We start from the raw sequence: 23,941 nt of genomic DNA on the forward strand, positions 1-23,941 counted from the left end.
AAACGGCTCGCAGACCTTCGTCGTTCCCCTGCACCCGAGTACAAGGTGGGTCAGTTCATTTGGCTTTCCTCCCGTGACCTCCCACTCCAAACAGAATCCCGCAAACTCACTCCGCGCTTTATCGGTCCGTTTCCCATCACGAAAGTAATTAATCCCATGTACGTTCAACTCCAACTCCCGCAGTCTCTTAAAATTAATCCGACCTTCCACGTGTCATTGCTTAAACCTGTCTCCACCTCCAACACCCCTCTGACATTACCCCACAATGCACTGCACACCCTGGCAGTCTTTATTTACCCCATCTTTGGAACACACACACACAATTACCAGGTTAGACATTATTTTCATGTCACTTCGTATTTTAACAAGTACATTGGACCAAATCTTTAAAATAAAATGTGTGTACAAGTTGAAGCTGCCATATCTCCCTCTTTAACTAAATGATATTACTGTACTGCAGTCCAAAAGAAGTAAAAAGACATTTTGTTGTTTGATAAATCCATTTTAATGGAAAATGTAAAACCCCATTTGAACTTCATTTTACAAATCATTTTAACACACTTTAAAATTTTTAAATTGAAGCAAGACATGTTTTATAAAAATACCTCAGTCAATGAATATATGTATATATTTACATTTTATAGTTATTTTTTTTTTTATCATTATTTTATCTTTTAACTTCAGAAGTTCAACAGAGCAAATCTCAATAAAATGAAAATGAATTATTTTATTAAATAAATTACATCTCTTTTTGTAAATGTCTGTTTTACAGGGAATACTTTATAAAATGCAAGTGTATGAGCAATTATTTTTTTCTATACATAATACAACTTTAGACAGTTTTTACAACAGTTTGGCAGTTCATCTTAAAAAAAATGTATTTATGGCATGAGGACATTAGTATTTCCCAAAGTTACAGGCATTAGCTGGTGCATGTGTGTGTCCTCCATCACAGTAGAACCGTATAACAACTGAAAACCACTTAGAGCAAAACAAAGGGGAAAAAGGAAACAACTGTACAGTCACATTTACATAATTGCTTTTTTTGTCTCATTAACATCACATTTACATAAAGCTATAAAATAAATACATCTTCACAGAGAAAAACAAAGTGACAGAACAAACAAGGAGCCTGCTGACTCATGCAGCTAATGGTTTTTTGCTTTGTGTTATCCCCCACCCCCCCCCTCCCCCTCCCCCTCACATTTTTTTTTTTTCTAGATTCCACCCATCCCCCCAACCATCAGAAATGACGGTCCTGATACTGTTTGCTGCTGGTGATGTTGTAATCAGCAAAAAAGAAAATCAAATCAGTCCAAGACGTACTGTATTGGCTCTTGCTGCAGATTTAACCTGTGGTTCAACAGTTCAGGACACAGCTCCTCCAGTCTGGCCTGCTGCCCAAATCAGCACTTCTGCTCATGTGAAGAGTCCCACTTAAGAAGTCAGTGGCTATGATAAGGCTCCCAACCAGCACACTGCCCTCTCTTTCCCATCATTCGGTTTTTCCCTGTGTTCATAATCAATGCAACAGTGAGTGGCAGGTTTAATCCGTCTGTCCAGTAGGCCCGCCTCTTTTTTTGAGCATCGCCTCTTGGCACGCAATGGTTCCAGGGGTAGGTGTGGGTTTGCCTTTTGCCAGCCACTTAAATGCTAGCCGAACGCAGAGTCTACTGGCTCACGTAAGTTGCTCCGCTCCTAACGTCTCCTCCTGCAATCGCGAGACTCTGTCCTCCTCGTGAGAAGAGCGGACTGTTGCTGGGACGTGTGCACAAGGCAGAGGTGCTGTTATGAGTTCTCACCCTCCTCCTCCTCCTCCTCCTCCTCAGAAAAGCTCCTTTTCAAGGAGCTCACGGCCTCTTTTACACAGTGGTACAGGATGTTTTTCACCTGTGAGGAAGAATAAGGAGGATTTGATTAATCCTGTAGACAATTCCAAGTCTTAGAGGAGTTTGATGGAAAACAAATCCGCTCCTTTTTCCCCCATTGTTCTGCCAGGTATTAGACAAGGGCGGTATTTCCTCATATATTGTATAGTAGTGTAGCATATATTAACTGCAGAGTGTACCAAGTGTCTATAAATTGTGAAAAGCGCGCATAACACATAGGTTATAGGGGAATGAAATGAAAAACACTTTCCCATTTTATAAATGTATGCCGCCATCTCGAGGTTATGAAAAAGCTGTACACTTTCATTACAATATCCCACCGCCACCTAGAGGTTATGAAAAAGGGGCAGCCTACACTTTCATTCCAATATGACAGGGGTACGTATGACTGCATATGTGTACGGTTGTGCTCATAAGTTTACATACCCTGGCAGAATTTGTAAAATACTGTTTTTTTTTTTTTTTTGGAAAATACCATTGATGACTGAACAACAACCGCCATTCATTTCTTTATGGTTATGTTTTGTTTACTGATAATGTTTTTCTGAAATGCTTGACAGTTGAATTTGAATCCCATTAAAATAAAATTGAATGTGTTCCGCCTGGCCCTTCATGTTTTCTTTAAAGAATTGTACACATCTTACAAATTCTGCCTGGGTAATCAAACATATGAGCACGACTGTGTGTTTACATTTACTAAATAAAAGTAGGGCTGTGAATTTCAAAATAAGAGCAAGTAAATACAAAGTATTACGTGTTCAAATAAAGTGCTTAACTTCAGAATAATGATTTGAGAAAACCAACAAAATACAGATGATACTTCATGTTTTGATCATATGGGTAGAAGCAAAATCATGCATTGTAAGAATGCATTATACAGTCCATAGGTAGAAGGGTTTTCCAGAATTATGAGGTCAACTTTGGGGGTGCATATTATACATGGGTGTGCATTATACACGAGAAATTACAGTTAATGTATTATGTATAGTGCTGAACAAATTTATGAGCTCACTATCCAAAGTCAGAATCGGCTTCTTTGGCCAAGTATGCAACAAGACACGTAAGGAATTTGTCTCAGCAAACATCCACAATAACAAAATATACATTTAGGACATGAATTAGGACAAAGACAGAGCCCACCGCCATATCTTGAGCAAACTAAACTTTTTAATAAAGCAGAGAAACCACTTTAAGAAACAAACTTCTTTTTCTCTCTCTTCTCGCGTAACGGCGCTCCCACTGCAGATTCAAACAACACGTAAACTCCAGTTTTGCTATGCAAGCAATGTGCATTGTGGGAAAGAACACGGCAACTTTACCACAACACCTTATGTATCAGATGTGATAGTTAAAGGTTTTTGTTCAGAAAAGAGTGGAACTACTCCCACAAAGCAAAAATCTCCTTTCAAAAGTATACAAATGAATGTCAAGTACGAATTCAATACACTTACCAATCGCAAAATGGGAACAAGACCACTCAGTTGTCTATTGAAAATGATTACTGGGCACAAATCTGCAGAAATGCATTCTCAATGACAAAAAACAGTCATTTACATCTAATCCAGTTCAAAGTCCTCCATAGATCACACATTACGCAGTATAATATACATAAAATCAGCTCTTCAAAATCAAACATATGCACTCATTGCACTGAAAACGCTCCAGACACGTATTTTGACGCTCTTTGTATGCATGGATTACTTTTGATGTCAACAGCACGTTTGGAACTATAGCCAGCTGGGTCTCACGCTAAAAACTCCGAAATGTATTTTCTTCCTTCGTGAAGGCCCTTATGTAGTTTTGATTGGCTGCTGGATGTGCGACACTGCAACGCTGTACACCGTCAAATCAAATTGCAGCAACAGCAGTGGCCGACCGACGGCCACCCATGAAAAACTAGTTGCCGAACTTCGCACACTGCACGACAGTTAAGTTGGTTTCGGACGCATCTGTCGGTGTGCGGTGGGCTTTCCAAAGACATTGTGCAGTGATCCACTTGTGTATGTACACTGAACAAAAATAGAAACGCACGCTCCCTCAGAACTTGCGACATCTGTGGCATTGTGCTGTGTGATAAAACTGCACGGCCTTTTATTGTGGCCAGCCTAAGGCACACCTGTGCAATAATCATGCTGTCTCATCAGCCTCTTGATATGCCTCACCTGTGAGGTGGGACGGATTATCTCGACAAAGGAGAAATGCTCACTAACACAAACTTTACTCGAGTATTTATGGAAAGCTGATATTTTTGTTCAGTGTAGGTGGAAGTGTATTTGAAGTACAGCGTTAATGGAATATCCCAAGGAGGTAAAATATTAACTAGACGTTACACGATCGGGATTTTTGGGACCGATCAGCGAGTTTAAAAAAAACCGATAACCGATCACCGATCCGATCGCAAGATGGCGGAATGTGTCTATTTAAATGACCTGTTCGTTTACTGTATATACCTGTGTACATAATTGCTCCAAAAATTATATTTACAATAAATAATGTATCTATGCCAGTGAGGCATAGTGACAGACAGAACAAATGAATGGTCTTCCATTAGATGGCAGGAAGTAAATACAGTCATTAATGTAGCCACTTTTTGTGACATTTTTGTTTGTTGGGAGATTTTCATGAAAAGCATGATTCGACAGAACGGCGGCATGTTTACGTCCGACCGTTCCTGCTAGCAGTAGCTTGCTAGGCTACATAACATTTTATTGCCTGCTTGCGAGCCGGATCGCATTCAAAGTACGTGAACGTACCTCAAGCGAGCCTTAAACGAACGTCCTCTCCGGTCCCGACCACCGGGGACCACCAACACACGTTTCTCCCCATTTTGTTCTTATAATACCGTCGCCGCGCTCCACTCTTGTCGTCGTCGCCACGGTAACGAGTGTATCCGGTCGCATTCGAGTTGACAAGATAAAGCCCAATGATCGTAAAAAACAGGATGCGGTGGTATTTTATTGCAGTAGTCTGACAAAGTGCAATCGTGAAAGAGCAAATTTGTCGTGGCGGCATTACGTGTTGTCTGTCCCACAACGCTGACGTTTTTTTTTTGTGATGATCCACTGGATTGTCAAAGAGACAAATGACTTCTCCGTCATTGGCAAAACAAGACCGGGTGACCTAATGAGGTGATGTGGAGAGTTAGCATTTTAAGCTGTGTTTGTATGTGGCGTATATGTAACTGCATGGTTTTTTTTTTTATGCATATGCTAACTGGGCAAATTTTCACTGGGAAATATGCTATGTTGTAATATTTGTATTTCCTATATTGCAATATTTGTATTTGTACAAAAGGGGGCAGGGCATTTTCAGCTATGCTTCCTCATGTCCCTCCTCGATCATTTTTGTGAGTGTATTATTTCACCGTAGCCAGGGTTTGTTCCATTGTTGTATTATTGTTTGGTGGCCAAACAAGGTAAATAAACTAACCGACTCACAAATTTGACTGACAGATTACACAAATCACCTGCAGTTTGTCTTCATAGTTGACTTCCTCATGGTTGGGTCTGAGCTGCTGGGTCAAGTGGAAGGAGTTGGCCACATGCTCAGGAGACACAAAGTCATTGATGACCTGAACACAGCTGTGAAGGTTCTGGACCTGGGAGACAAGGTGGGCCAGGAAGTTCCCAATACAGCGAAGCGAGCAATACAGTTGCTACAGTATGTTGATTTTGTCGTTGGATTCGTAAACAAAATTGTGTGCGTGTGTGTATACCTGATGCATCGACCCGGCTGGTATTAGAACAGAGTCTCCCAGGAATTGAACAACGGTCCAACCCTGGACCCCGTGCTCGTCCAATAGCTGCTGCCGCTGCTTCTTGCTCAGGTACCAGCCCTGCTCTCTGATTGGATCCTGGTCCACTGATACGTCCAATCCCTGCTCCTTACACAGCTAACGTGGTCATGGTTTGTGGTGTCACAATTAAATGGGGAGAGAAAAGAGGTTGTAATTCTTCAAAAACATATTTATTCCATTTATTATAATGCCCAGTCACCGATGGTGGAGTGGTACACTCGGCAGACTTTGGTGCGGGCAGCGTGGGTTCGGTTCCCGCTCAGTGACGGTGTGAATGTGAGTGCGAATGGTTGTCCGTGTCTATATATGTGCCCTGCGACTGACTGGCGACCAGTTCAGGGTGTAGTCCGCCTTTCGCCCCAAGTCAGCTGGCTTCCGCTCCAGCGCCCCTCACCAGGATAAGAAGTGTTGAGCTAAGTTATGAGCGCATCCCAAACGGGACAACAACTTTCCTTTCCTACTACTTTTTATTTTTGTGCATCTGGTTTTTCTTCAACCGAACCTGCTTCTTTCCCCCTGAGGTCCGGAGGAAGACCACCCCAAAGACCAGCTGATCTACGTTCGTGAGTCGACACTGCAATCCTTACTATAATGTACAACATCAGTGCGTAATAATTGTGGGGAAATGACTAGTTTCATACGAAATCCCCAACTTTGCCTTCTCTCACTCTGACTCAACGCATTAAATGCTCACACGCTCATTAAGTTTCGCCCAGCGACCACACACGATGTCCTCTTTTCCATTTTCGTACGCCTTATTTTCTTTTCTTTCGTTTACCCTGAGTGTTATGTTCTTGTAGTTTGTAGTTGCAGTTGTGTGTTTCATTAAATACACCATAAAATTCCACTCGTGGTCGTATTTTGTGTGTGTGTGAACTGGCATTTGTATTCCAAACGCCATCGCGATCCTGAAAGTGACCAATCCACACTTAGGATCTGAACTGCTCCGCGCTGATGTTTTACAGGTGAATCGCAATAAATTACAATATTACACCCTTGTACAACTTAACTTGTACATGTATTTCTGTAGTTTGATTAAAACTAGCTTCTCTGGGCCCATCTGGGATGGACTGACGCAAAGTGGAAAAGTGTGATGTGGTCTGACGAGTCCACAATTTAAATTGTTTTGGGAAATTAAGGACGTCGTGTCCTCTACGCCAAAGAGGAAAAGGACCAACTGGATTATCAGGCCAAAGCTCAAAAGTCATCATATTTGATAGTGAGGAGGCATGTTAGTGTCCATGGTATGCGTAACTTGCATATCTGTATACCAATAATGCTGAAAGGTTAATACAGGTGTTGGAGCAACATGTGCTGCCATCCAAGCAACGTCTTTTGCAGGGATGTCCTTGCTTATTTCAAAAAGACAATGCCAAGCCACATTCTGCACTTGTAACAACAACGTGGCTTCGTAGTAAAAGAGTGTGGGTACTAGACTGGCCTGCCTGCAGTCCAGACCTGTCTCCCATTGAAAATGTGTGGCGCATTATGAAGCGCAAAATACGACAACGGAAACCCCGGTCTGTTGAACAGCTGAAGCTGAATTTCACCTACAAACAATTAGTGTCCTCAGTTCCCAAACATTTATTGACTGTTGTTAAAAGAAAAGGTGATGTAACACAGTGGTAAACATGAGCCTGTCCCAGCTTTTTTGGAACGTGTTGCAGGCGTCAAAATTAAAAATGAGTGAATATTTGAAAAATACTTGTCTCTGTAGTGTATTCAATTGAATATAGATTGAAAAGGATTTGCAAATCATTGTATTCTGTTTTTATTTCCGTTTTACACAACATCCCAACTTCAATGAAATTGGGGTTCGTAGATTCACTACACAGAGTAAACTATTTTATGATTTGATGTTATTTGTATTATTTTAGCTTATAGCTAATGAAACCCCACATTTTACCATCGTCTTACTTGCGTTTCTAATGTGTGTATTATTGGATGTTTTTTTTTCTTTTTACAAAAATGTCAATATCTTTATTTTCAGGCTGTCTGTCTTCTATGTCGGTGAGCCAAAGACAATTTTGTCCATTTTTTTTTTTTTGTTATTGTTCACCAGTAGATAGCACATGCGCCATTAATATTACAAATCCCAGAATGCTTTGCGAGTGTGTTGTCCCATCAGTGAGGTTTGGATTTTTATTGAAGCACATTCTTATATTTTTGGGTTGTTTTGTTGTTGGCCTTTGAAAAAAAGATTGAGATCAAAAAGAAACATGGAGACATGAAGAATTCATGTTATCTATTTAAATACAAAACAACAAACAAATACCACTGATGTCTTCAATCGCAAATTTGATTTCTCGTGTTTATAATATTCCAGATTCAGTGTTTAAGCAAAATTGAAGTTTGTCGTCAAAGATAAACTTAACGCTACATTTCTGCAGAAAAGGCAAACATGCACATCGCGATGTGATTTTTCATTAAATATTGAGTTTGGCCCGCGACGTTGTCGCAATTTTTCATTTTGGCCCGCCGTCAATTTGAATTTGACACCCCTGGTTTCGTGGCAGTGTACATGGCGACCATTTAAGTCCGACTTCCAGCCTTAAATGGTGCGTAGCTGCCATCTGCTGGTGGTTGTGCAACGTTGCTTCCAAGATTGACATTTACAGTGGAGGAAAAAATGGATTTACCAATCCATTTTTATGCAAAATCAAATTATATCGGATTATTCGATGGTATAATCGATTCTTAAAATATTCAATCGTGACATTCCTAGACATAACAGCATCAGCCGTTCGAGTTCAAGCAAGGCTATAGCGTATTACGAGATATTATGAGCACAGTGGGCAGTATCATATTCTTCTAACTGCAGTTAGTATCAATATATTCGTGTACTTCGTCGTCTGACATAAATCAAGATTTCTGATCGCATTTTGTTGTCAACTAAATTCCATCTCAATTAAAAAGCATCACTCATTGTGCCACATATTTTTATCCAATTCAAAGTTGATCAATTAATTAGAAGCCTGCAGACGCTTTCCAAAAGATTAGAATATCATGGAAAAGTTTATTTATTTCCATACCTCCATTCAAAAAGTGAAACTTTCATAGATTATAGATTCAGGGCCCACAATTTAAACAATTTCAAGTATTTGTTTATTTTCACATAATTTGGGCTTCCAGCTCATAAAACCCACAAAATTAGGAGTTACAAAAAATTCGAATACCATGAAGAAATAAGCTCAAATTTTGCAGGCCATAAATGTTTGAAACTTAGTGTTGTCCCCCACTAATCACATCTACTAAATTCAAAACGTGTGCAGGTGCACAGGTTTTCCCATGGTGTCATTCAATTGCTTCCGTTTGGTTCAATTGTCTGAGTTGGGTTCAATATGGGGAAGACTGCAGGATTGCCAACTGGCCAGAAGACCATCATTGACACCCTCCATAGGATGGGTAAGCCGCAAACGTTCGTAGCTAAGGAGGCTGGCTGTTCACACAGTGCTGCGTCCAAGCATATCAATGGAAGGACAAAATGTGGCAAGAGAAGATGCACCAGAAAAAGCAAAAGAGATGACCATGGGCTTCAGCGGATTACCAAACAGAGAAGATTCAAGAATCCAGCAAAGATCCAGACAGAGTGGAATGATGCGGGAGACCCTCACATTCAGACGCATCCGGGAGATGGGCTACAACCGTCGGGTTCCTCGGGTCAAGCCACTTCTGAGCCTGAGCCAACGTAGGAAGCGTCTGAACTGGGCCAAGGAGAAGCAGGAATGGACTGTTGCCCACTGGTCCGAGGTCCTCTTTTCCAATGAAAGTAAAGTGTGCCCTTCATTCGGGAAATCAAGGTCCAAGGGTTTGGAGGAAGACGGGTGAAGAACAGAACCCAAGCTGCGTGAGGTCCAGTGTGAAATATCCACAGTCAGTCAATGCCCAGTGCAGGTGTCGGTAAACTCTGCTTTCTTAAATCCAAGGTCACCGCAACAGTCTACCAGAATGTTTCAGAGGACTTCAGAAATCCTTCTGCTGAGGATCTGCATGGAAATCCGTATTTTGATTGATTTAATGTGAGCCTAATTTGGCTTGAGCTGGAAGCTCAAATTATGTCAAAATAAACAAATAAATACTTGAACTTGTCTAAACTGTGGTCCCTGAATCTATAATCTATGAAAGTTTAACGTGGTGAATGCAATTATGCAAATAAAGAAACTTTTCCATGATATTGACATTTTTTTGCAAAGGGTCTGTCCAATTTGAATTGTGTTCCATGTTAGTTCCGTGTTCTACTTCAGTGCTTCATGAATTCAATGTAATGATTTCTTCTTCATGGTGTTCACCTTGTACAGGAACTCCCGGACCTTGTCCATGTCTTTGTTGAGGTAGATGTGCCACAGCGCCCCCGGGGTTTCACTTGAGTCCTTCAGCCTCTTCCGAACCCCCTCATCGAGATTGTCCTCTTCCAGACGCTTTAACACTCCTACAACCACACACGTGACAAACGTTATTAATTTAAAAACAATAAAACAAATCATCAATTTAGATCCCATTTTTCGTGAGCTGGACTCAATAGATCTACATTTTCACAAATCTGTCTCAATCTATGTTGGTGAGCATTGCTCCTCTGTTGAGATAATCCATCCCACCTCACAGGTGAGGCATATCAAGATGCTGATGAGACAGCATGATTATTGCACAGGTGTGCCTTAGGCTGGCCACAATAAAAGGCCACTCTGAAATGTGCAGTTTTGCTTGATTGTGGGGGTCAGAAAACCAGTCAGTATCTGGCGTGACCACCATTTGCCTCACGCAGTGCAACACATCCCCTCCGCATAGAGTTGATCAGGTTGCTGATTGTGGCCTGTGGAATGTTGGTGCACTCCTCTTTCTGGATATTGCCAGGAACTGGAACACGCTGTCGCATACGGCGATCCAGAGCATCCCAAACATGCTCAATGGGGGAAGTGTCCGGGGAGTATGCTGGCCATGCAAGAACTGGGATGTTTGCAGCTTCCAGGAATTGTGTACAGATCCTTGCAACACGGGGGCCGTACATTATCACGCCGCAATATGAGGTGACGGTCGTGGATGAACGGCCGAATAATGGCCGCCAGGATCTCGTCACGGTATTGCCGTGCCTTCAAAACGCCATCAATAAAACGCACCTGTGTTCGTTGCGCAGAACCCAATGACGTCATTGATCGGATCGGCGCATTACGACATTAAAGCCGATCGGCATAAAATGCCAAATATCGGACGATACCGATAAGCCCGATAAAATTGGTGTCAAGTCTAGCAATAATCATGCTGTCTCATCAGCATCTTGATATGCCACACCTGTGAGGTGGGATGGATTATCAGGATTACCAGTAAATACTCACTTCCTATAAAAAGTAAACCATCCCAAATAATCAAAAGGGTTTGTAATTATGACCAAACAGATATGATGATCATTTTACCGGTTTTGGACAAGACTCCATTTCCTTTGGCCACTCCCACATACACTAGAATAGAGACAACATCTGAGACTTCCACGTGTAGGTTGGCAGTCCCAAAGTCCTGGTCCTGAGATGCAGCCACACCTACAGAAAGATTTAAAAAAATAATAATAAATTACAAAAAAGATGAATTAAGTGTTTGGATTGTGTAGGACAGGGATGTCAAAGTCATTTTTGATGCGCGCCACATAGTAGTTATGATTGCCCTCTTCTGGCCATGTCAGATCTCACATACCCAGGCTCCCTTCTACTAATGGTACTAAGCAAATCCTGACCGGCTCTCCATTGAAAGGGTTAAAGCGCCCCGTTGTCCTTGCGTATTATTACACAACGGACCGTAAATGCCGACGGGAGCTTGCTTAAACTGGTGTTGAGAAGGATTCGCCTGGGTTCGAACAGCCACTTATGAAACGCCAGCCCAGTTTACGTTGGCACTGACGGCATGCTGTTATGACCGTGAACCCATATTCTGTACACGTCAATTGCCAGATCATATTATTACACGTGCAAATCCTTGCAACATCTCAACGTTATTAAAAGTGAAGAGGATGTGCAATTTGGGTACAGATTTGAGCAAGAAAAATGAAGTAGGTGTCCACATGATTTTATTTAGCGGGCCACATAAACTGACGTGGCGGGCCGGATCCGGCCCTCGGGCCTTAAGTTTGAGAGCTGTGCTGTAGAAGAACTGCAACTAAAAATGCACAGTTAAAGAAAGTCACCACATATTCCATATGTACACTAGTCATAATAATTTCGGGATATTTGGCTATGGTGAGCTTTACGGGCGAACTTCATTCGATTTAATGTTTCACTTGAATGTAGTTCACGCAAAAGCCCTAACTCGTTGTGAGTCGTGCACACACACCTCAACATCTGATTTATATCATTTTCATATTTGTATTTATTGTAGGATTCATTCACACTCAGGCTTTACCATAGGCACAGCAGAGTCTCGGTCCCAAATCTGGCCGAACGAAGAACGATGGCAGATGGGAGGCTAAGTTCAGGCTTCCTTCTGGATCGGAGTACTCAGGCAGCGGCAGGTTCTTCATTAGGTCATCATACCTGAGGGAAGGACAAAAATTGGCCTCATTTCTGTTCCCTTACGTCTCTCCATACCGTCAATCGTGAAATGCGTGGCTTTCATCTGCCGAACATCAATATTTAAGGTGACTGTATGGACCTTGAAGGCATGAGGGCCATGAACTCCTCTCCAGAAGGCCAGTCCTTCAGTCTGTAAACCACATGTTCCCCATCCTTGGACTTGAATCGCTCTTAACAAGTTAGAGGACCTTCGTTAGACTGCTGAATTAACAATTGCTATATTGTCCCTGAATGCACAAGCAACGGTCATTGCATGAACTCACTGGTAATGTCCTCAAATCCATCCCAGAACTCCTTGATCCCTGAGTTGGTGACCACTTGGTCTTTACAATTGAGAAGGTCTCCTTGATGGTCTGCAAACTCCTGATTGAAAGAGTCTGCTTTCCACAGAGTGGTATTCAGTCGCTTATGGATCCCGGAGACCAACACAGGCTACACAAAACATGCAAATGACATCGTATATTAAAGCTGCTACACGCCAAACCAGTACTGCACGACAACCAATACAAATGACACATACCTGTCCTTGTTTCCAGCATTCTCTGAAGAGCTTCCAGTTATTCTGGTTACGGTGATCTTTGAGCCAAAGTAGTCGCCCGTTATTTAGCCAGCAGTGCGGAATGTCTGGGTACTGATTGGATGAATCCTCTGCAATTCCTGTCGTCGCAGGCATGGATTTCTTCTTGTCTGTTTTGACATCTTCAGACGAAACAAGTGCAGTGTTGCTGTTGTTGACAGGGATGACCGGCTCTTGCTTTATTGAAAGCTTTGTGGCGATAGTCTGGCGACTAGCAGGGATTTTGTTTTCGACAACCGATGCAATGATGTCATCGAGGATATTAGGCATGGTCCGGCCACCTTTTCCCGTCTGAATAAAACAAAAACACAAAACAAGCAAGAAGCACAAAATTAAACATCCACAGTTCTAGAGGTAAAGTTGAGTCCTGCTCGAAGCGTGTCTGTACGTCAGATGGTGACAGGTGTGTTAGCGATGTAGCGTTCCTGCACGTTTTGCAATAAGCCTCCACTTATCGTACATGTTTCTGCATGTTTTTACATGTCCTTGGTCGCATGTAATAGTCAGAATTACCTGTCATGATATGTATGATTAGTTTGGTATTTAAAGAGGGCGTTGAAACCTTGGAACATGCAAAATGTGCAGGAACGTGCCGCAGCGTGCGGTTCTTTGAAAACCGACACAAACTTTGAGCTGTAAGTATATAGATCATTCGTTATAATAACCCAACGTGACTTACTTACTGAGTGACAGACCGCTTTATGTATTTATTTTATTTCTGTTGTTAATAACTGTGCCGCTCCCTCAGTTGCCCCGCGGGAGCGAATAAAGCTTCAGAATCGAAATTCGTATTGATGTCATCACCCTCAAATATTGGTTGATATCATAAATTCTGTGCGCACCTGTGAAGCGGTCGAGTATACCGGCGCAAAGGCGATTCCAGCATCGGTGGAGCCCAGTTTCAACTTTCCTGCAGTGGTTGTGAGCAGATCTCGGAGAGTGGAGCCCTGCTCTGTACTGTTGGCAATCAGCGACGTGGTTTTACATTGCTGCAGAACCTCCAGGCTGTCCCCTTCTTTCACAGATTTACCCAGTGACATCGAGTCTTTGTTTTCTGTTCGCAAATGGAGAGATCACAAAAAAAAAAGGCACCATTCAGGGGTATTCAAAAAAGCCTCATTTATTCTGAAGTCATTTGAACACAAAGAAAACAGGACGATTTGAATCTTTCTTCTTGCCTTTCTTTTCCTCTCTGGACTTCTGCTCTGCCAGGTCAGCCAGGAAATGCAGAGGTGACTGGGACTCTGGTGGAGTAACCGCACTTCCTGCGTCGCTGCCTGGACTTCTTCCACCTCCATTGGTCTCGACTTTTGTTCCTCCTTGATCCGAGTTTTGTTGGCAGCGTGGCTCAGCCTTCACTAGTGACAGCTTGTTGCTATGGTTCAGAACATTCTGTAGCACCTGGCAGAGAGAGGTAAGGATCGCAGGTCAAATTATGACTTCCCTCATTATAAAAAGGGCCAATGAAGTGAACTTGGGCCCACGGGTCACCTAGGGTCTGATTCATGAAATGTTTGCCTAAAAATGTCGAAAAACGGGCGCAAACGTCGACTGCTCACATAAACAAATGTGGAAGCAGATCTACTAACCCAGGATTACACATACTGCACATCCGATTGCCACACACTTGCTTATCTAAGCGAAGGATTTATTTTCTTTTTGAGATAGTAATATGCTTGTTTGGCTTTTTCACGAAAACTTCAAATTCCATTTCTTCAAACTTCATTTTGCACTCGCATTTGAGGGTGAGCAAGCACGTAATTTAGCACCCGCTATTTGGGATCTTAGTCAAAGATTGCAATCTCAGGACTGTAGATCACGCACAACATGCCCAGCAACGGCTTGTGCAATTTGTTAGAGTGAACGTACAATCTGGGATCTGAGCCAATCAGGCCCCTAGCGTCCAGTACGTTGGGTGAGTATGAATGCTCTGACGATATTCAATGAATCGGGATGGATGCTTGAGATGTTTGCTACATCTGTTGTTGTCGCAAAAAGACAAATACAAACGCTGTACCTGTGAGACGCCATTGGTTGTCTGTAGCTTGCTGAGGAGGTTCTGTTTGTTGGTGCACGCACATTGCAGTCTGATGCTGTGCTTTTCCCTCAGTGAATGCACGCAGGTCACTAATTCAGTCAGAACTGAGAAATAATGGAAAGGTAAGAAAGATGAACAGTAAGCTTCATGATAAGAACCATAGAATACTATAGGATGACTTTTATTGTGACTTTTCACTTTACAATGACATTATGAGCAGCTCCTTGTTCAAGTGCAGACATGTATGTAAAATATAACAAACTACAGCCCCAATTCCAATGAAGTTGGGACGTTGTGTCAAACATATGTAAAAACAGAATACAATAATTTGCAAATCATGTTCAACCTATATTTAACTGAATAAACTACAAAGACAAGATATTTAATGTTCAAACTGATAAACTTGATTGTTTTTTAGCAAATAATCATTAACTTTGAATTGTATGGCTGCAACACGTTCCAAAAAAGCTGGGACAGGTGGCAAAAAAGACTGAGAAAGTTGAGGAATGCTCATCAAACACCTGTTTGGAACATCCCACAGGTGAACAGGCTCATTGGGAACAGGTGGGTGCCGTGATTGGGTAGAAAAGGAGCTTCCTGAATTGCTCAGTCATTCACAAGCAAAGATGGGGCGAGGTTCACCTCTTTGTGAACAAGTGCGTGAGAAAATAGTCCAACACTTTAAGGACAATGTTCCTCAACTTACAATTGCAAGGAATTTAGGGATTTCATCATCCACGGTCCATAATATCATCAAAAGGTTCAGACAATCTGGAGAAATCACTGCATGTAAGCGGCAAGGCCGAAAACCAACATTGAATGCCCGTGACCTTCGATCCCTGCATCAAAAACCGACATCAATGTGTAAAGGATATGACCACATGGGCTCAGGAACACTTCAGAAAACCAATGTCAGTAAAAACAGTTCGGCGCTACATCCGTAAGTGCAACTTAAAACTCTACTATGCAAAGCAAAAGCCATTCATCAACAACACCCAGAAACGCCGCCGGCTTCTCTGGGCCCGAACTCATCTAAGATGGACTGATGCAAAGTGCAAAAGTGTTCTGCGGTCCGACGAGTCTGCATTTCAAATTGTTTTTGGAAAGTGTGGACGTCGTGTCAAAGAGGAAAAGGACCATCCGGACTGTTATGGACGCAAAGTTCAAAAGCCATCATCTGTGATGGTATGGGGCTGTGTTAGTGCCAATGCCATGGGTAACTCACACATCTGTGAAGGCACCATTCATGCTGAAAGGTACATACAGGTTTTGGAGAAACATATGCTGCCATCCAAGCAACGTCTTTTTCATGGACGCCCCTGCTTCTTTCAGCAAGACAATGCCAAACCACATACTGCACGTGTTACAACAGCGTGGCTTCGTAGTAAAAGAGTGCGGGTACTAGACTGTCCTGCCTGCAGTCCAGACCTGTCTCCCGTTGAAAATGTGTGGCGCATTATGAAGCGTAAAATACGACAACGGAGACCCCGGACTGTTGAACAGCTGAAGCTGTACATCAAGTAAGAATAGGAAAGAATTCCACCTACAAAGCTTCAACAATTAGTGTCCTCAGTTCCCAAACATTTATTGAATGTTGTTAAAAGAAAGGGTGGTGTAACACAGTCGTAAACAGATGATCCAAACGGGTGTTTGATGAGCATTCCTCAACTTTCTCAGTCTTTTTTGCCACCTGTCCCAGGTTTTTTGAAACGTGTTGCTGCCATTAAATTCTAAGTTCATGATTATGTGCTAAAAACAATAAAGTTTATCAGTTTGAACATGAGATCTCTTGTCTTTGTAGTTTATTCAATTAAATATAGGTTGAACTTGATTTGCGAATCATTGTATTCTGTTTTTATTTATGTTAAACACAACGTCCCGACTTCATTGGAATTGGGGGGGTTGTAGAGCTGCGAGCAGCTCTGAGCATCAAGACAACAGTTCTGTCCAGCTCCTATAGTTCTGTTCAAATAATCGATCTATACCACTTCTTGCCTTCTATTGTTGCGCTTGTATGATGTCACAAGGTATCAGTTATCGCCCTCCTGTATAATACGAAAAGATGCAGAGTCAAGAGCTGTGCTCGTTACCTGTGCCAGGTATGATCTGTGTTGGCATTAGGTGTTTGTGATCATGAAGCTGGCCTTTCACGCACTTCAGCCAGCCATATAGTTCTTTATCTGAAAACAGATACAGTTCAGAGCAAATACTAACTTATAAAACGAGAAACATGCACACCTAACACAAACATGTCATTCAAAGAGAGAGTAAGTATTTTAAAATAGGGATTAACTTTTCAATCACCCCGTATATATATATATATATATTTTTTTTTTTAATTATTTATTTATTTATTTATTTATTTATTTATTTATTTATTTATTTTTTTATTTTTTTTTTTTTTTTTTTTTGGTGACGATTGCTCGCAGTTTAGTGACATTAAGCTACTTTAATGCTTTTTTTTCTCCTATAGTCAGCATATGAGGTCGCCAACTAGTGTCCAGGCCAGTGAGATAGGGGGTCTAAGTGAGTACATTTATTCGACCCGTTAAGTGAACGCACTTGGCCTTTTATTTTGCTTGCAACTGTCCAATCAGTAAAATATATACAACCGACCTTTGGAGCTCCTTCTTTCTTTGGCCTTGTAGCAGTCCAGGCAGACAACAAAGCCACATTTCTGACAGACCCAGTGGATGTTGAAGAGTGTTGCCTCACAGGCATCACACATCTCCCTCACTCCCTTAACCGCACGCTTCCAAACAAGCTTGGCTGAAATGCACACAAAAAGTGGTTAACGCTAAAACTGTAGAAAGAGTTATACAAGATATACAGTTGTCCCTTGCCATATCGCGGTTTGCATTTTGCAGTATCATTCTTTTGCTGAGTTTTTTTTTTAAAATCGTACATATCTAATTTGATATCGTTGATTTTTCGCTGTATTGTGGGATTTTGCGATGATCATTTTTCCACACGGACTAATGTTACTTACATAGTAATAAGCGAGCCAGGAGGGTTGAATGTGGAAAAGACAGACAATGTCCAAAGTTTGAGATCATATCACACTTTAAACTGGCTTATACAACTGCACATCTATGGTAAAGTTAACATCGCTAGCTAAATTAATACAGCCTACCACTGCTAGTTAAAACTAATTATAATCCCTCCACAGGTGGTCAAAGATAGACACAGCCGCTAGTGCACTTTCATTCGCTTTGCTGAACAAACGGTAAGCAAAGAAACACGAAAAGCACGGTACACTAGCTACACGGCCAGATGTGACGCTTGCCCAGAGCCGCTCAACACGCAGACTAGCTAAATTTAGGTTAACCAGTCAACAGCCAGTCGCCATCTTGACCCAACAACAGCCAACTCTACATTCTTATTCGCTGACTACCACATCACTCAACAGGCCAGGCCCTGCCTTTAAAAGCGACACACACTCTAAGTCACAGATACTGCAGTGGAACGTGATCGTCAAAATGTGAGTAATTGTTAGGACAACACACCATCCTTTTTGACCCAGGTGGCTGCTGTATTCTCCATCAGGACCATCTGACAGAACATGTCTCCTATGAAGCTGAGGATGTACTTGGCAGTGGTTTGGTCCAGGTGACGTTCCGCCATTGCTCCAGGGATCCACAGGGCAAGGGCCTCATCATCAAACTGGTCTGGAGTGGAGAAACCATCCATTCGGATTACTCCATTTTTACTGTAGGAAAGCCTGAAAGGAAAAACAGATAAAAAGACCATAAGAAAAAGATCAAACTGCACAGCATGAGAAAATGCTAATATTTTCTTGAATCCAGACATCATTATGGGGAATATGCTGCAAAATTGACCATGGTTATGATTATTATCCTCCTATCAGGAACGAATACCACAATATTTTTTAACTAGTTGGTCCTACTACTACAAAGTCTGCAGTTGCTGGACCCCAAAAAGAGTGCAATTAATTTGTCAGATAGCGCAAAAACAACAACCAAATTCCAAGATACGCCGTCAAAGAAGAATTGTCCATAGGCGTGAATGGCTGTGTGTGCCCTACGATTAACTGGTGGCCAGTCCGCGGCATACCCTGTCACTCGTCTGAACTTGAAGGTACCGCTTTGCCTCAGACAGGTCAGCTCGGGTTAGCAAACAAGAATCAGAAATAGAGATGCGTAGGCGGGGAGACAGAAAGAGGGATTGCAGGAGCAGCAGGTCTACAGTGAGGAAAGATTATCGAGCGGCAAATCCTCTTTGACAGATTTACACAGTTTGACCCCTGACTGCAAATGCTGTTGCTTATCCATCTACAGTGACTGTTTAATGACCATCCACAGCAAATGTGTGCGTGTATTAGGCAGAAAGGACAAGTAAAAAAAAAATTCACAAACAAATACAGCTTTGCGATTATTATTATTCTACGTTGAGCCTTGCAGGTTTGCTCTCGAAATGTAAGACGATATGGAAAAGACACAATAGTTTCAGGGCAAGTTGGGGCCACATAATTATCATAGTTTTTTTTAAAATATCTGCTAAGCTCGAAGGAATACATACTGTAAATAAACAGTGATCATCTACCCTTACCGTCTGAAATAGTAGAAACGACAAAACACGGGAGAATGTGCTGCCTCTTCGCCTTTCTTGCTGCGGATGACCCGACACTCCCGACACTTTTGCAAATTGGGTCCGATCTCGGAACAAGAATCATCCTGAAGGAAAGACTCCCCTGTCTGCTTTAGCTTCTTCACCTTGCGCCAGTCCTTCAGGACAGAGCGCGGGATCCCATCTGGAAAGAATGAGAATGACCACATCTAGAAAAAGCACCTACATTTTTTATTCTACTGCAAATAGAGAGCAGCTCAAGTTAAGGATTGACAATATATGAAATAGAACAGATGACATCGGCCAGGGATCAACTAGAATAGCTTGGGGAAAAAAAGGCATTCGAGGCGTTTCCAAATCAAAATATCTGGCAAACCCGATAAACGTACATTAAAGATTAGAAGGGGGGGAAAAAAACAAGTATGGCATGGGACTTGTAAGAGTGTGCAATTCTTTGGGTTTTAATTAACAAAAGTTAAGCGTCCTAAACCAACTAAAAAATAAGCATTTTTTTTTTTTCCATCAAAACCAATTTTTATTTGTTTTTTTTTTTAAATGCTCTATGTGACTACCATTAAAAAAACAAAGCGTCCACTGCAATTGGCTGGTGATCAGTGCAGTGTGTATCAACATGCCAGCGACCCCAGTGAGGATAAGCGGAATGGAAAATGGATGGATGGATGGATGGATGTGTGTCCTCCGCTGCTTAAGAAAACCTATTAGCACAGCTGTTGTTTGTCAGGGTCTTGTGGCGATGCACGTTTTTTTTTTTTTTTTTTTTTTTTGTGATTAATCAGGTCTGAAATAGAAGAACCCAATGATACTGTGGCTGAGTTCCGGAGATGAAGTCGGGAGTTGGGCGAAAGTTCTAGAAAGTCAACCATCACTGCAGCCCTCCACCAGTCTGGGCTTGATGGCAGGGTGGCCCAATGGAAACCTCTCCTCAGTGCAAGACACATGAAAGCCCGCGTGGAGTTTGCTAAAAAACACCTGAAGACTCCAAGATGGTGAGAAATAAGATTCTCTGGTCTGATGAGACCAAGACAGAACTTGTTGGCCTTAATTCTAAGTGGCATGTGTGGAGAAAACCAGGCACTGCTGATCACGTGTCCAATACAGTCCTAGCAGTGAAACATGGTGGTGGCAGCATCATGCTGTGGCGGTGTTTTTCAGCTGCAGGGACAGGACAGCTGGTTGCAATCGAAGGAAAGATGAACGTGGCCAAGTACAGGGATATCCTGGACGAAAACCTTCTCCAGAGTGCTCAGGACCTCAGACTGGGCCGAAGGTTCACCTTCAAATAAGACAATGACCCTAAGCATACAGCTAAAATACCCAAGGAGTGGCTTCAGAACTACTCTGTGACTGTTTTTGAATGGCCCAGACAGAGCCCTGACTTAAACCCAATTGAGCATCTCTGGAAAGACCTGAAAATGGCTGCCCACCAACGTTCACGATCCAACCTGACAGAATGGAGAGGACATTTCAGTTTTTCTTTTTTAATAAATCAGATTTTTTCTGTCAATAAGGGGTGCCGTGTGTACATTAATGTCGAAAAAATGATTTTAGCAAATGGCTGCAATATAAAAAAGAATCCCGTACCCACTGTATATCACGACCTACAACATCAGTTTACCAGCACCTTGCATCTTCGTTGGACACATCCAATGAGGATGAAAATTATTCCAACAATGTACGGTTTGCTGAGAAACCTTTCCATCAGTGGTGAACATGCACTGAAATGTGTAAAAACAATGGTAGTCATTTAGAGCAAATGATATAAATACAAATGATTTTCATGAAAAAAATAATAAAATAATAATAATAATAAATCAATCAAATGAAGACCAGGCACAGTACCCAATGGACGAAATGCCTTTGGGTCAGACAGTGTTATGCTGGTCTACAGATTCCACGGTGGAAACCCAAGCCACATTAGCATTGAGTGTTTCCAGTTGTACTTCAACAAGCTGAAATGAATTGGACTGCTTAGTGGTAAGGTTTCTGTAACATGATCTAATGGTTACAAAGCTGTCAAAAACCAACGTTGTATGTTGTTATTTAAAATGGTAAGAAGAGAGGACTATCATTAGATGTATTAGACTTACTGCTACTGGCCAGTTTGAGTTTGGTCTTCTCTTTAGCGGACCTAAAGATGCCGTTGGGTTTCACGTCATCCTCTTCCTTTTCATGTTCTCCTTTTTTCTTGGCCATGTCATTCTGTTTCTTCTTGTAGGTCGGTTTGGGCTGGCGCTTGGCTCTGCCCTCCAGCTTGCTCTCGCTGGCATCGGAGTCATCTCCCCCACTCTCTGAAGGAGACTCGTATGTCCGTTTGCTTCCTCGCCTTTGTGAAGAGGATGCTTTCCTTTCCTCCCCAACTGTGGCTCCACCTGTCTTCTCCTCTGAAAGCTTCTCTCGCTCTGCTTTTCTTGTGGTGTCCTTGCTCAGCTCCACCTCACTGGATGTGGAGGCACTGAGATTGACGGTACATGGTTTCATCATTTCAGTCATTGTTGTGGTGTTGCTAATGCTGGGCATTTTTTCTGGTTGAGCAATCACTGAGGCTGCAGTAGCAGTTGTGTTCTTATCCTCCTCAGAGTGCCGTGTTAACCAGGCTTTCTTCAGTTTGTGGTAGTTACTGGCTTGCCCACTACTTGTTGGAGCAGGCCCAGAGGACTGGCCATTGTGCAGGGGACTTGATTTTCCTGGTGTTGTTCTGCCACTTATTGATCTGCTGTTACTGCTATCCACCGAAGATGATGTTTGGCTGGAGGCAGGTGGTGGAGTGGAATTGTATGTTTTGTCAATGGGATCCGCCATTTGAGATGACTGTCCAGTAGCGGTAGACACGGAAGCAATGGAGGGGTTGCTTTTAGATTGGGCTGCTGCCAGTGCAGCTTTGTGCTTTTTGAGGTGAACAAAAGAGGGTGAGTACGCCTTACCGGAGCCAGCACAGGGGCTAGGTCTTGGGGTGACTGTAAGGCTAGGTTGGGGTGTGGCAGATTGACTAGGAGGAGGCAAAGATCCTCCTGGAAATGCGGTACAAGATCCAACCCCCACCTGCTGCTTTCCTGGCACATGATGAGCTGGCACAGAGTAACCCAGCTCAGGAGTAGCTGCCTCACTTCTACTTTGTATAGATGATGAAACAGCAGTCCTGTGAACAGAGTTTGTGGTACTGGCTCCCACAGCCCCGTGGAGGGCAAGAATTGAGGTCTTTTTATATTGGATGTACATGTCATCTAGGTTGGAGTTGGGTTGAATAACCCTATTAGCGCCATGATCTCTTACACTCGCTCCCAGTTTTTGACTTTCCCCCTGAAGCTTAGATGAGCAGTCACTCCCCAAAGGTAATTCCTTCGGAGCCATAGCACCAGATTTGTTTGCAGGATTGTCAAACTTAATGGACGTTGGTGGACGCACAATGACGGAGGCCATTGCAGCTTGGGGCTTACCTCTTGACACTCCTTTCTCTCCAGAGAAGAGCACTCTTCTGTCTTGACCACCTCTCCACCCACCTGACGATGTCATATCGTCCACACTGACAGCTGAGGCAACAATGGCAGTATTTCCATGACCTTTGACATCCCTGAGTTCCGGCAGTAATGTGGGGGGCTTCTGTTGCTCGACTGATGTTTTGCTGCCAGATGCTGCTAAGGTAACTGGCTGGATAGGTGTGAGAGTCGGTGGGGACAGACGCCCACCGTAGCCAGCTCTCTCCCTTTCCTTTTCCTGTTCCTTTTCTCGCTCTCTCTCCACAGCCTCTTTACGTTCCAGCGCATGTTGAGTGGGTGGATGGAAGACGGGTGCTCTGTGAAGTGATGGCATTGCCCTGAGGTTGTGTTGCTGTTGTTGAGGCTGGTGGTGATGTGGGTGGTGATGTGGGTGGTGGTTAGAGGCCGAAGAGGAACATGTAGAGGAGGACGGAGAAATAGCAGGGCTACAGCGCTCCAGCCTTTCTACACCTGCGTGTAGGACTAGCGTTGCCTGCTGGCTGAGTTGCTCAGTAATTTTCCCTGCTAGGCCTTCACCACCCTCTGGATGGTGCTTAATTAGGGGAGGTGGCCTAGAGATGGACATTTTGGCATTGTAGTTGGCTAGCGACAGAGCACTCTGGCTTGAGACAGCTGCTCCAATACTAGCCACAACCCCTTGAGGTCCGATTGACACCTTCTTGTAGTAAGAGCTGAGCTCTTTCGAAGGGTACAGTCTTGGGGGCTCATTTATAACGCTGTTAGACAAAGTGGTAAAATAGGTGCTCTTTTCTGGCTGGACAATATGGGGATGTACGTGGCCTGCCTTTGGGCTAAGGGAAGCGAGAGCTGGTATCCTGACGGGAAAAGTGGGATCTCTGCTTCTCTCTCTGTCCCTGTCAATCCCAGGTTCACTTGATTGTTGAATCTTAGCAGTGAAAGGGGCCACCTCGATGCTTTCCATCAGAATTTGACGATTCTCTTCTTTGTACTTACTGGCTCGCTCCACTGCATGAACGGCATCCTT

At 42.8% G+C, this 23,941-nt stretch overlaps 1 protein-coding gene across 2 annotated transcripts in view; it reads right to left on the bottom strand.

The window, feature by feature from the left end:
- Window positions 1-712: 712 nt before the first annotated feature.
- The window catches only part of jmjd1cb (jumonji domain containing 1Cb), a 100,817-nt gene continuing 77,588 nt past the window's right edge, over window positions 713-23,941 (bottom strand). For both annotated transcript variants that reach the window (XM_061756678.1, XM_061756679.1), the window contains 17 exons: window positions 21,550-23,938; window positions 19,424-19,625; window positions 18,361-18,575; window positions 17,471-17,623; window positions 16,945-17,034; window positions 14,834-14,958; window positions 13,995-14,217; window positions 13,659-13,870; window positions 12,760-13,107; window positions 12,503-12,671; window positions 12,319-12,409; window positions 12,070-12,200; window positions 11,094-11,216; window positions 9,975-10,114; window positions 5,605-5,781; window positions 5,356-5,487; window positions 713-1,890 (listed from right to left, as the gene is read on the bottom strand). In XM_061756678.1, coding sequence (XP_061612662.1) covers window positions 1,789-1,890; window positions 5,356-5,487; window positions 5,605-5,781; window positions 9,975-10,114; window positions 11,094-11,216; window positions 12,070-12,200; window positions 12,319-12,409; window positions 12,503-12,671; window positions 12,760-13,107; window positions 13,659-13,870; window positions 13,995-14,217; window positions 14,834-14,958; window positions 16,945-17,034; window positions 17,471-17,623; window positions 18,361-18,575; window positions 19,424-19,625; window positions 21,550-23,938 — 5,022 coding nt within the window. In that variant the 3' untranslated portion in view covers window positions 713-1,788. The remainder of the gene's footprint in view (window positions 1,891-5,355; window positions 5,488-5,604; window positions 5,782-9,974; window positions 10,115-11,093; window positions 11,217-12,069; window positions 12,201-12,318; window positions 12,410-12,502; window positions 12,672-12,759; window positions 13,108-13,658; window positions 13,871-13,994; window positions 14,218-14,833; window positions 14,959-16,944; window positions 17,035-17,470; window positions 17,624-18,360; window positions 18,576-19,423; window positions 19,626-21,549; window positions 23,939-23,941) is intronic.

Source organism: Phyllopteryx taeniolatus, chromosome 19, assembly GCF_024500385.1.
Source record: "Phyllopteryx taeniolatus isolate TA_2022b chromosome 19, UOR_Ptae_1.2, whole genome shotgun sequence".
NCBI lineage: Eukaryota > Metazoa > Chordata > Actinopteri > Syngnathiformes > Syngnathidae > Phyllopteryx > Phyllopteryx taeniolatus.